The sequence below is a fragment of the Stegastes partitus genome, unplaced genomic scaffold (assembly GCF_000690725.1).
Source record: "Stegastes partitus isolate 25-593 unplaced genomic scaffold, Stegastes_partitus-1.0.2 Scaffold43, whole genome shotgun sequence".
Taxonomy (NCBI): Eukaryota; Metazoa; Chordata; class Actinopteri; family Pomacentridae; genus Stegastes; species Stegastes partitus.
The window spans coordinates 662,857-675,755 of NW_007577774.1; the positions used below are offsets into that span (position 1 = coordinate 662,857).

A 12,899-nucleotide genomic window follows, 5' to 3' on the forward strand; every position below is an offset into this window, starting at 1 on the left:
TCACTTAACAAAATCCTTTTATTTGCTCTTTAAAGACAAAGCAAGTGAATTTACAGTGTGGAGTGTTTCTTCCAAAGCGGTACAAAATCTTAATCAAAAGTACACAACTTCTTCTGTGGGGCTTGTAGGATCTTTCAGCACAAAGACTCGGGTTGCATTAAAAAGCCAGATAAATAAAGGAACAAATATTCTTGCTGGTTAGTTAACAGTCTGGCATCTGCTCTTGTTTTCACTCCCCGTTGTCAGCGACGTCCACGCTGACGCTGTTGTCCATCTCCTCTGTGTGGTCTTCGTTGACACTGGGGTCACCATGGTTACTGTGGTCACTGTGGTGATCGGTTTCGTGATTCAGCTGTGCATATTCCACCGACACCTGTCGAAATATGAGGCTTGTATGAGACAAAAAATAGCCCACGCTTGTGGCGCAGCGCTGACTAAGATACTGGCTGGAGCTTTACTACATGACACTACATCAATAAGCATGACGGAGTGTGACTGACACCACGACGTCAACTCGCTCATCTCGAACTGAAATAAACAAAGCAGTGACAACATGGAGATGAACGGGAAGAAAATTGATCTTACCGTTAATATTTCATGGTGAGACAAAGCAAGATTTAATTCAGACTTGTTATATGGTAAGGTGCAGTTTTTAAATGGACTTGGAAGTTTACTGGAAGTAAACTGAGATTTTACTGTAAAGGATGATGTAATTTGGTGCAAATTAAAAGCAGTTTTCAGAGGGATTTCCCTTGAAGAATCATTCAATTTTAGCTCCAGGAAAAAATGTTTTAAACGTTCATCTATTACTGTAAACTTATATCATATTGTGCAAACATTTTAGGCACATTGAGATTATTATTGGTCATGCAATGCCATCAAAGAAACATCTGCAGCAGTGAAATGAGGAAATATATCTTGGAATAATTGTGTTCTCTACTCTGGACTAAGTCCAACACTGTACTGAGACACTTTATGATGTTTTTCCTTTATTTTGTCACTCATGTTTTACGCTGTATGACAGAAGGAGCAGTAAGTCCTACAACCGACGTATAAAGCCCTGATCTCAACATCTTAATCAAGTCAAGTCAAAGTAAATCACACAATGCACAATTAAAACAACAATTCTTTCAAGTAAAATAAATCATGATTCGCATTACAGATTGACTTAACAAGACAATATATCGGCGTTAGGACCCTATAGTGTTTTTATTATGTGATTTTACCAGAGAAATGTACGTCTTATGAATTAAAACCCTACAAGAATGATACAAAATACTACCATACCTGACTATAACACATATTAAAGCTGAGAATTACTAATTATAGAGAACAACCTAATTAATGCATTAATGTAGCTAATATCTAGGGCATTATAAATTATGGAACTTAACCTACCTAATCAAAATTTTAAGGCTAAGACTCTACATCAGTAGTAATTATTGAGATTAAGCTGATTATTTCAGCGATGAAGCCAACCCAACAAACAAACCCAACAAATCCAAGGATTTCCTGGAATCACTGAGAAGGTTTGCATGTTTAGTCAGTCTCATGAAGTGACAGAAGACGTTGAAAGATACTCAGAGCAGTTTATCTGCTCAGTAACTTTAATAACATTTACTAGGTGCTTCCACTTCCTGCATGTCCACGTCTGTGGAATACCTCACCTCCAGCTTTTTAGTGCTCATAAGCTTTCTGCAAAATAAATTTGACCTCAGGCTCATGCTGAAATAATCCTGATGACACCACTATGGCATCATCAGCTCTTCAAACTCTGGAAAAGCTCCTGCAGAGCCACAGAAGTGATTACACAGCTGTTTTCATCGGCTTTCATCTTCCTGGAGAGTAAACTGAACACGACACATGAAAATCGGTTGAGTGCTCCTTTAATTAATTAGAATTAACGATATAGGAGTGTAGCATCTGAATACCGCATAATAAGTACCAAATTATGAGGTTCTTTCCAGTGCAACTGCTAGTAAATTATCGGAAACTTATAGAGCAGCAAAATAAAACATCGCAGTGCTTTATATTACTGAGAATACTTTTAGTTACCTGTCTACAAACAATAAAGAACGAATGAAAGGGTTTCCTTTTATTGTACTGTGTGCGTCGTGAGACGCCTGTCTGAGCAAACACACAATAGATTCATGGCTGTAATGTGCACGTGCTGTTTGCGTGATGCGATGCTACTTACACCATCGGCCGGCTCCGGAACACCTGCAAAAACAAAACCCAAAAGAAAAAGAGTTCAGGAAACAAAGGGAGTCTAAAGGATTGAAGTTGGGCTTGTGCACTCCCATGAACAGCGCTCAGTTCCCAGGAAACCGGGAGCTTATCATCATTGTGCACATTCATACTAATATGTTCACGCTAATAAAGTCTTTTCCTACATGTGAGTCTCTCCGTAGGACACACAGTGCAAAGAAACGGCTTTTTCCCTCACTTCTGCTGCATCATTGTGCGACACCGTTAGTTATTCGGCGCTCATGCTGAACAATGGACAAAAAGTTACTCCCATGAGTATCAAACAATCAAGTGTGTTGCTCACTCTGTCTTAACGGATGCACACACTGTTTGGCTCTCGCTAGAACAGGAAGCTCTCTTTGACGAAAGCAGGACGTGGACACCTGGAGACTGGGCCTTCTGTTTTAATGGCACATTCTTTCACTAACAATGCAGATGTTTACAGTTGGGCTTGATCCAGTTTCCTGGTGCTTTCAGTTTTTTTTCTTTTCAAAATGCCACTGACCTGATTTCTCTCACTGTGTAACATAAAAGGGATCTGAATGAAGACAAGGATGTTTGTCTTACCTTGCTGGGAGTTGCGTACTTCGCTGTACACCGTGTCTGTGCCCTGTTTCACCGGAACTGACATGGAACAAATTACTTTAGACTGTGTTTTTAGGGTCAAATGATAAAGCGTTTCTGAAAAAAAACTCAGGAGCTCTCTCACCTCTGTTAGGATCCGCCTGTCTGGTCTGCACCTCAGTGTACTCTGGTTCTTGCTTCTCTGGAATGATCGCGCTAATCTGGTCATCAGACTCTGCAGTGAAATACAGTTAACAAACTTAAACTTCAAAATTTACAGTGTAACGTAATATTTAATGAATAAAATCAACAGTAAACTGATGCTACTAAGAAGTATTCGGCCTATCTGTGAAGCTAAAGTATTATTTAGATTATTCCTCTGTGCCAGTGACTAAAACAGATCAATTAACTGCACTGGGTCAGTGCCAGAGGTGTTTGTTCAACATAATTCAATTGAAAAATGGGTTAAAAATCACTTCAGAAACAGCTTTGCATAGACGCAAGTGAGTGCTGCAGAATGGTCTGACTGCACCTCATTATCATTCTGCTGTTGGAGGGAAAATGCCCTGACTTGTTTTTAATTTGTTTAAACCAATCACAGTCACCTCAGGCAGAGCTAAGTCAAGGCTGCAACGATGGAGATCTTTTAAAATAGCGATGAGGGGATTGTCTTGGTGGAACATTTGCACTCAGGGGGACGAGCACTGACATCAAAGTTGATAATTTATTGAGAAAACCAGCAACACAAATACTCTGCAAGTTATGATGCTGCAAGGAGGTTGTTGCATTTTGAGTTAATCTACATACTTGTCTTAAATACAATATTTACTCCTGTTTGAGTAACATTTGGTAAACGTTACAATGCCCACAGCTTTAAAAAATCAAACTAATACACTTGTGATTAGTTCTGAAGATTTACGTCTTCAGAAAGTACAACTGGACGCTGAGTCATGCTAGACAAGTCCATAAGCACTGGGCGACCGACAAACACATTGTTGGCTTTGGTCCTTTCATGGGACTTGGTGACAGTAAAAAACAATAATGCAGCCTTATCCTGAGACAGAAATATGAATAAAAGTAAAAACTGTCTTTTACTCACCAGAGCCTGATGTATGTTCACTCCAGATACTTTTCCCCATCATACCAGGAGTTACTAGACAAAGAGGACATCTATTAACTATTTTTAAAAAATATTTTTAATATATATTTTTTAAAATATATTTTGATTTTCTTTATTTTTTGCATTTTTTAAAAATTCTCTTTGCTATTTGATCAGATCAAATAGCAAAGAGAATTAAAAAAAGCGTATCAAACGAGCTCAGGTCTTAAGAAGTTAAAGCTTCAAAATCAGTAGAGAGAATGCTTGTTTAATATCTCACTAAAGCACATTTTGGTCATGCAGCTCTGTATTTGTGTCAGTATTAGATAATCTACCGTTTGCGGCGTCGTTGACCTCGGCCTGGGTGAGGCTCAGTCGCTCTGCTTTGGTGCTGGCCGACTTCCTAAGACGAGGTCGACACAAAACACAATCAATGGGAGGGTCCATGGGCGTCGCGCTCTTGCAACTCACATAACTTCACCTTTAAAACACAGATTTCTGATAAGAACATGATAAATATTACTTACACCAACAGCTTGGCGCTACTTTTCCTCCTGAAGTGAAGGAGCCGTGTCTTGAAGGCAATAACAAGGATCAAGGCCAGTAGGACGAGGACGCAGAAGGCTGCGATCAGACCTTTCTTCCATCCGGCCAACTTCACTGCAGAGCACATTTGAAATTAGATGCACGCAACAGTATGATTATTACATTCTCGCTTAATTATAACACACAACATTAAGAATTTTCCTAAAAATATTCTGCTTCATGTAGTCTAACTCTCACTTCTTGTGTCCAAACAAATGTACAATAACTGAATTCATTTTTTATTTCATGTTTATACAGTTGATTCTATAACTTCACCTACTGCAAAGATGAACGTGTGCCTGGATGCAAAAATGCAAAGTAACGCAAATTCTAACATCTATTTTAAATATCTGCTGTATTTATTATTCTATTTAAATGTTCACAGGTCCTATACGTCACACTCGTAATGATACATTTCTTTATATTCTAATTGATCTCCATCCTAATAAATGCCGAGTCAGAAAACAACCCTAATGGAACCACCTTTTTTTTTTTTTCTAATGAGCTTGTTTTTGTTATACAGTACTACATTTACAGTTTCTTCATAATATTTCATGCTCAATAAATACTGTTTTACAACCTGGAACTCGTCAGTCTCACTACTTTCGAAAGCAGGAAAAACTGCTTACATGTGGTTGCTTGTTGAAAATGCATGATCAAGTATACTTTTGTTTTTACACATCTTCACATAAATATCATCTCTTCTCAAGACCATTTTGATTCCAATTGGTAGGCCATCATTACTACCGTTAACCGAAGATGAAACGCACCTCCAACTGTGACAGGGCGACTCCGTTTGGTTTCGTTGGCGACGTTTGTGCTCACGCAGTAGTACGTTCCTCCGTCTTTTCCCGTCACACTGCCTATGCTGTGGCATTCCTGACGTGTACTGGACATTCGTGTAGCTAGAACTCTGGCTGTCTCAATGTGGTACCAGGTGAAGTTGATGGGAGGACTGCCGCTCTTAACGGAGCAGACCAGAGTCATGTTGTGTCCCTCTGTGACGCCCCCAATGCTGGGAAGGATGTCCAGCACTGGTTCTGACACAGGCTCTGCAAAGAGTAAAATGTGCGTTAGACCAACAGTTCAACACGTTTTGTGGTTGCATCGTTGTTATCCCAGAACACACCTATGATGATGGTCGAACGCAGCAGCTGCACCCCCGACACTTCCTTCGGAGGCCTGCCTTTGCCGTTTCTAGCGTGGCAAAGGAAGTTGTTCAAGTTGGAGCTCTTGGAGATGGCTGTGACGTTGAAGATGGCCTTCTCCCCCGGCTTCGTCACCTCCTTTTCCTTGGGCGGACTGTTAGGGCCGTGCAGGGTGTATGTGATGGGCAGAGTGCCACTGTGGCTGTGACAGAGCAGCTGGAAGCGCTTTCCCAAGAACAGCGTACCACCCACCACAGACATCACGGGCTTCGAAACGGGAACTAGGAACAAAACAAAGAAACAGAAACACAAAGTTGTCTGTGGGGCTGCAACACAGTGCTTTGAGCTAAGCAGGTATAGTTTACTGAAACACAAAATACAGCTGAGGGTGATGGAAATGTCTAGTTTTGGTCATAGTTTACGCTCTACTTTGATCAGAAACCAGGGCAATGAGCAAACTGCAGGTCAACCAACACAGGTTTTTCAGTACTGATGCTATATGCTGATATTTAGAGAGCAGTGTGACAGTGTTTAGCACCTCACAGCAACAAGGTTTTAGGGTTTCAATCTGCTGCTGTGGAGTTTGCATGTTCTTGCTTTGCCCACTTGGGTCTTCTCCACGTCCTCTGGCTTCCTCCCAAAGTCCAAAAAACAAACATGTCAGGCTAACTGACGATTCTAAATTTGCTGTAGGTGTGACTGTGAGCATGCATGGCTGCTCTTGTCTACAGGATAAAGCAGGTATAGCTAATGGGTGGATAGATGGAGGCTGATATATGGTGCCAATGCCATGCTGTGTACTTAGCACATAGCAGCATCTCTTATTACTAGTCTGGGAAATGTATTGTGTCGCCTCCTGTTCATACATCTTAGTTCATCTAAAGAGACTAAATACAATGCAAATAAAAAGTATTCACACCCCTTGGAAGTTTTCCCCGTCATTCCTATTCAGCATTGGACTATAGTGACTTTAATGAGGCTTTTTCGACAAGAATTTACAAAAAACATTTGCTGAAAAGATTAATCATTTGACATTACTTTGTCGAAATCTCCCTTTGACATTTTTTTAAAACATTTTTTTTGAAATTCTTGTCAAAAAAAAAAGGCAAATTAAGCTGACCTTGATTCAAAAGCAACAAAATGGGAAAACTTCCAAGGGCAGTGAATATTTTTTGTAGGCACAATGTCTCTGCACAGCGACTAATTTTGAATTGCAAATATTCGCTTGCTCTACTCAAGCGCCTGTTTTGATGAGTTCACTGATAATTTTAGAATGAACTTATATTAATTGGTCTACCACGAGAGAAAACTAAAATTTGACTTCATAGTTGCACCAGATAAAGGGGAAGAATCATCACAGTTGATTCAGTCTTCTCTGGAGGGACAGAAATGTTATCTCTATTGTGATAATTGTTTTTTTAAATTAGATTTTTGATTGTTTATTTGCTGTGAACATCACAATTACACTGGACAAACCAGATGTACTGTTTGAGTGTTTTAGCACATGTGCTAATTCCCAACACTTGTCCACAGGAGGCTTTTAAATGATAAAAATAATAAAATTAATAGGAAAAGAAAAAAAAGAGAGAGAAAAAAACAGTCTACAATAACATTACTACAGTAAAAGAGAGGCAGTTCATCAGATTAAATACATATGTAAGCTACAAAGCAAAGGCAGCATGGTCAAGCAATCAACTAGTTAAAGCTATTCATGTGAGCACTGTTGTTTTGATTGTCACCATTGTTCGAGTCCTTTGTTAAAAGCATTACTGTTGCTCTCTAATTTTAGATTCGTGAGTAGAAAGTTCCAGAGTTTGGCCCCCTTTAGAGAAAGAGCAGACTGACAGAATGAAGTCCTATATCTTGGGACAACACAATCCCCACTGGTGGAGGCTCGAGTGGTCGCTCTGTGAGAGCTCTGAGGTCTGGTGGCTAATTCAGACAACAGTAGTGACGCATGATTATTTAGACATTTAAAAAACAATTTACAGTTCTAAAATTCACAAAATGTTCAAAGGTAAGAAGGTGGTGTTTTCTTGAAATGCGACAGTGATGCCATCTCATTGGTTTCCGGTCCATGAGTTTCATTGCCTGCTTGTATGTTGAGATTATAGGTTTTAAAGTGGTTGAAGAAGCTTGTGACCATGAAATGATGCAATATGAGAAAAAAATCGTTGCATGCATGTACAGTTTTGCAGCTTGATATGGCCGGTTCCTTCTAATAAAAACAAAGCAGTTAAGATTTGGTCTAACCTTGTTGCAGATGTACTTAACCTGACTATCAGACTTTAAGGTCTTATCCAAGATGACGCCTATACTTGATCTCATTCACTTTATCGATGATTTCCTTCTTAATCCTGACCTCAAATCCATCATGTACGGGCCCAGTACATATGGAGACGCACATGGATACAGATTTTTTTAACACTGAGAGTTAGATGGGACAACTCGAGCCTTGTAGCTTCAGTTGGCCTGATCAAAGTCTTGCTGTGTGCCTGATGACTCACCTTTGGCTTTAATAACAAGTTTTGGGCTTTCTTTAACAAAATTGTGCATCTGAGAGGCAGCATGGACTTTACAGGTGTAGTTGCCATTTTTATCCCGGTGTGCCACGGTGCTGTATGTCTCTGCACCGGTGAGTCTGGCGTTATCTTTATAGATGGAGAATCGCATGGTTGCATTGTTGATCTTGTCAGGAACGTAAATGGAGACGGAGCAGGTGAGTTCGAAGCGGTCGCCTTCAAATATGTCCGCGGGCTCCACAGTCAGCCGTGGCTTTGAAAGCAGCTCTGTTGGGATGTCAAAAACCAATCATTTTGCACTCTTTATACAGGTTATATTTTAATCATCACAACTTTGAGATAATGTCATATCAGGTGTTTAACAAGGGTGCTTGCCTCTGACTGTGATTGTCTGATAGGTCTCTTTCTGCACGTTGCCCCACTCCGCTTTGCACACAAGCTCCCCAGAATCTCCTTCCTGAGCAGTGAATCGATGACTGAGCGCCGCGGCTGAAGCCTGCTTGAGGATCATCCTGTTTTTCGTCAGGAATACCTCAATGTTGCGCAGTGGACTGGTCACCACTCGGCAGTACACCTCCAGTATGTCACCCTCGAAGACGTCATTGGAGGGCTTCACATTCATTATGGGGGTAATGTTGAGAACTGAAAGACACAATTCAGAATAGTCAGCCGAAACCCTTCGACCAAGCAGTTGGATCTCCCAGTGCAGCGTTTGATCTAATCACCTTTAATGATGATGTGAACCTCTTCGCTGCTGTTGGAGCGTCTGGTCCCGGAAACCAAATTGATCTCGTAGTCACAGGACAGAAAACAGTCTCCGATGTGCCTCAGTCTCAGTGTGGTCTCTGATGTGTTCCCGGTGGTTGCCAGCTGCTTTATCCTCTGAGGCTCTCCATTCCTAAACCTCTGGTAAAACCGGAATATGAGAGGTCCTTTCTCCTCCGCAGCTCTGCAGGTGGCTATGAACTCCTCATTCTCATAGGGTGAATAATTATTCAGGTACAGACTCGGAGTCTGCAGGCCTGGGGATGGGGAAACCCAATGGGACAGTGAAAACGTGCTCTGCACAATGATTCTCAGTCAGATATAGAGCTATAGTATTCATATTTGAGCTGTCTGGGTATGAGAAATATACTGTTCTTGGGTGTTGCCAAAATGTAATTTAAACAGGACTTACAATAGCTAAAGTAGCTTATAAATGTTGGCAGAAATTCAAAAATTCAAGGAACATTAAACTGTAACTTAAATATACAAAAAGAAAAAAGTGTTATACTTGTTGTCCTACTAGTATTGTTATGACGTTTTCCCCAACTGTGATGATATACTTTCTTCATTTTGTCTAATATTTCTTTAAAAAAACAACAAAATTTAATGAACAATGATATCTGATTTGGTCCTACAAGTGTTATTATGACTTTTTCCCCAACTGTGCTGTTATATGGAAGAGCTTTAGTTATATTTTTCATTCTGTCATAACAAACTACATCATAGTTGCCAGACAAATGCAATACTTTTTAAAAAACAACAAAAACTTCATTATCACCGCCATCTGATTTGGCCCTACAAGTATTATTATGACTTTCTCCCAACTGTGCTGATATACTTTCTTCATTTTGTGCCATATTTGTTAAAAAGCAACAAAAACTCAACTGACACCACCATCTGATTTGGTCCTACAGGTATTATTATGACTTTCTCCCAACTGTGCTGATATATGGAAAAGTTTTTCATTTTGTCATATTAAACTACATCACAGTTGCCAGAAAAATGCAATATTCCCTAAAAAAAAAACAACAGGAACTAACTTGTGTTCAGCTGTACCTGTGACGTCAAGTCTCTGGCTGTTGCTGGCTTTGCTCTTATCCTTGACTGTGACTCGACATTCGTAGGTTCCAGAGTCAGCAGCTCTGGCTTGGTTGAGCTCGTATACGACTGAATCTTCTGTGGTGTTGTAGGAGTGGATCTGAACGTCGTCCTTTGTAATCTGGAATTTGTGCGTCAGGTGAGGGATGTTGTTGTGACTGACACTGGCCTGGCAGCGTATCTTCACCGCCATCCCGCTCTGAACCGAGCTGCTGGGTAGGATTGAAAGGCCAACGGTGTCTATAATGTACGCTGCAATTCCCAATGGCAGAAATGCACAAACATGCACATAAATTAGAAAAGAAACAATGAAACCGACAAACAGCAGTCAGGTGATGACAAGAGGAAGACGCTCGCTGGTTCTCAATCTGCTGCAGAGTAAACAGGAGCCACTGAGGGAGAGGGAAGGCCTCAACAAACAACGTCTGACCCTTTGCTTTCTCTGGGAAAGCTGTGTGGATTTATCCCAGCTTCTGCTCGCCCTCACCGAAAACAACAGTGTATCCGGAAACAATCACTTTGCACACATCCTTAAAGTGCCGCTGTTAGTTTGGGCTCAGTGATGTAGATTGACTGAGGCATCGGCTGCAGAAAAAGTTCATCCTATGTAGAGGGAGAAAGTTCAGTCTTGAGTTTGGGAGCAGTGATTTGACCACATGCACACTCTGAATTGGTTGGGATTAGGATTATTTTGTGAAATGTCTTATATTTAAAGAAATAATCAACATCTTTTCAGCAAAAATGAAAGATTACAGAAAAAACTCCAGAAACTAAACAACAGATTTGTGTATTGATGCTTGTTTTTTTTTCTTTCCTCTCCTATTAATCATGTAATTAATGAGCCCCTCAGATTTCACTGTGTACAAAGTAGTTTAAACGTTTGCTGCTAACATTTACATACTTTGGCTTAGAATTTTTCACATTGTTGTTCACTTAAGCAAAGGATCTTCATGCTTCTTTCACCAGTGATTAAATAAGATGGATACCACCGTCATGTCCGTGTGGTAAACAGGAAGCCACATCAGTACAAAAACTGAAATTAAACAAAAATTCACAATTTTTAGGCGGCTATTTCTTCACAGGAGCAGTAACTTCCTGGAGTCTCCACCGGTTTCTTACAACCTCATGTTGATAACAAGATGTCAGCGGGTGGATTTTGTTACCTTAGTACAAGAGTTTCCCCCATTTTCCAGTCTGCATGCCAAACTAAACTAATTGGCTGCTGGCTGTGGCAGACACAACAGAGGCATCAGTTTTCTCATCCAACATTTGTTTACCTAAATGGCAATTTATTCTGTTAAGAGACCAACTGCCTCTAGTTAAGAAACCCCAGCTACACTTTGGAACAAGAAGAAAACAAGAAGAAGAAATTAGCAGCTGAATTCAAATTTGTGTCGTTTGAAAGCTGTTACAAAGTTCATCTAAGCTCATGCTGATGTGAAAGATTAACCAGCGTCACCTGTGACAATTAAAAATAACTTCAATGAATCTCGCTGAAGAATTGAAAATCTCAAGGAGGCCAGGGGTGCACAGAACAATGCCCACTTCCTGCAAAAAATAACTATTTTTTTTTGGTGGTATAAATAGCTCACTTTTTGAATACAAGGAGGACTGAAAAATCTACAACCGTCTCAACTAGTTATTAAATAAGAGTCAAATACACAGTTGTACTTACAAGACTGTCCTCTGGCACATTGCACTGTGTTTGGAGGAAAGAGAGAAAAGACAAGTGTGAATCAGGGGATTAAACGCCATCCTTTATCCATAAAGCAGCACAGCAGTGGGTCCTTACAGATGTGTAAGAGGCCGGTGAGGAGCAGCAGCAGGCCGGGGGGTCCGGAGCTCATCCTGAGTGGAGGTGGTTAAGATGCAGCTGCAGTGGGCAGACGAGGCCGAGGCCAGAGAGGGCAGTCGAAGGGACAGGGGAGGACCTCACCCAGGGAGAGGTGGAGTGAGCCGAGGACAAACTCTGCTTAAGGCAGTGGTGGTACTGAGGGGGTGTTCCTCGCCTTATCGCTCCTTTTTGCTGCTCTGCTGAACAGGATGTGGCTGTTACTTCCTCAGGAATCGAGCATTTACTTTACTGTTTTTATTAGTGGGCGAGAAAATTCAACAATAAGAGGGAGACCTTTCAGCCCTCTGACCTAACATCCTCCTCACTTCTTGCTCAGCACTGATAGGGTGTTTCCTATTAAAGGACAACCATCTTGAACAATGACTGTAACAATGTGCAGCCACATTTCAAAAACACAGGTAAATACTATGAAATGTGGTGTGTTTTTGGAGTGATAATGTGATAAAATGATGATGCGAATTGAACAAAACATCTTCAACAACAGTTAAAAAAAAGCACCATTAAGATTAGCAACATGATTAAGGAGGTAAGAACATTATAGATAACTTTACACCTAACACTGACATGAAGTTAAACCCTTTCCCCTTGTTTCTAACATACATTTAATAGACTTTAATTTGTCATATGTGGCTTTTCAAAAAAAATGCTAAACACAGTTGGTTAGAGCTCATTTCTGGATCATAAACATTAAAACGCATCCCAGGGAATGTTGCCTGAATGTCCCCTAAAGGTTCCAGTTTTTCAGGGATTGCTATTTACTGTACATGTCTGCAATTCACAGCAGTGACCTTCATAGAAATACCGGAAAATCTAGTTTCAGTATTAAATAGTAAACCTTATCTTCTACAATAGAGTGCTGTAATCAGTTATACAGTAATGAACCAATTAAGAAAATTACAACTGCACTATAAAAATACAGCTGCCAGTATTTTACTGTAATTTGACAGTGATGTTTGGATCTGAAACCTTTAGAGGCTCAACAGTAGCGCCACAGACAGTCCGATCAAAACAACAAA

The 12,899-nt window shown here is 40.4% G+C and overlaps 1 protein-coding gene across 1 annotated transcript; it reads right to left on the bottom strand.

Annotated features, from left to right (window-relative positions):
- On the bottom strand, window positions 1-12,056 carry pecam1a (platelet and endothelial cell adhesion molecule 1a). Its single transcript, XM_008305559.1, has 15 exons — window positions 11,821-12,056; window positions 11,704-11,727; window positions 9,987-10,280; window positions 8,891-9,187; window positions 8,541-8,807; window positions 8,151-8,432; window positions 5,625-5,924; window positions 5,266-5,547; window positions 4,438-4,570; window positions 4,246-4,313; window positions 3,911-3,964; window positions 2,957-3,046; window positions 2,815-2,871; window positions 2,198-2,220; window positions 1-373 (listed from the first exon to the last, which is right to left on the bottom strand). Exons 1-15 carry the CDS (start codon window positions 11,873-11,875, stop codon window positions 230-232), a joined length of 2,370 nt encoding a protein of 789 aa, XP_008303781.1. The 5' UTR covers window positions 11,876-12,056; the 3' UTR covers window positions 1-229.
- Between the last annotated feature and the right edge of the window lie 843 nt (window positions 12,057-12,899).

Coding starts and splice junctions, on each gene's coding strand:
- pecam1a (XM_008305559.1), bottom strand. CDS start 11,875: ATGAGCTCCGGACCCCCCGGCCTGCTGCTGCTCCTCACCGGCCTCTTA. Junction 5,548..5,624: donor GCGTTCGACCATCATCATAG/GTGTGTTCTGGG, acceptor TACTCTTTGCAG/AGCCTGTGTCAGAACCAGTG. Junction 4,314..4,437: donor AGTAGCGCCAAGCTGTTGGT/GTAAGTAATATT, acceptor ACCTCGTCTTAG/GAAGTCGGCCAGCACCAAAG.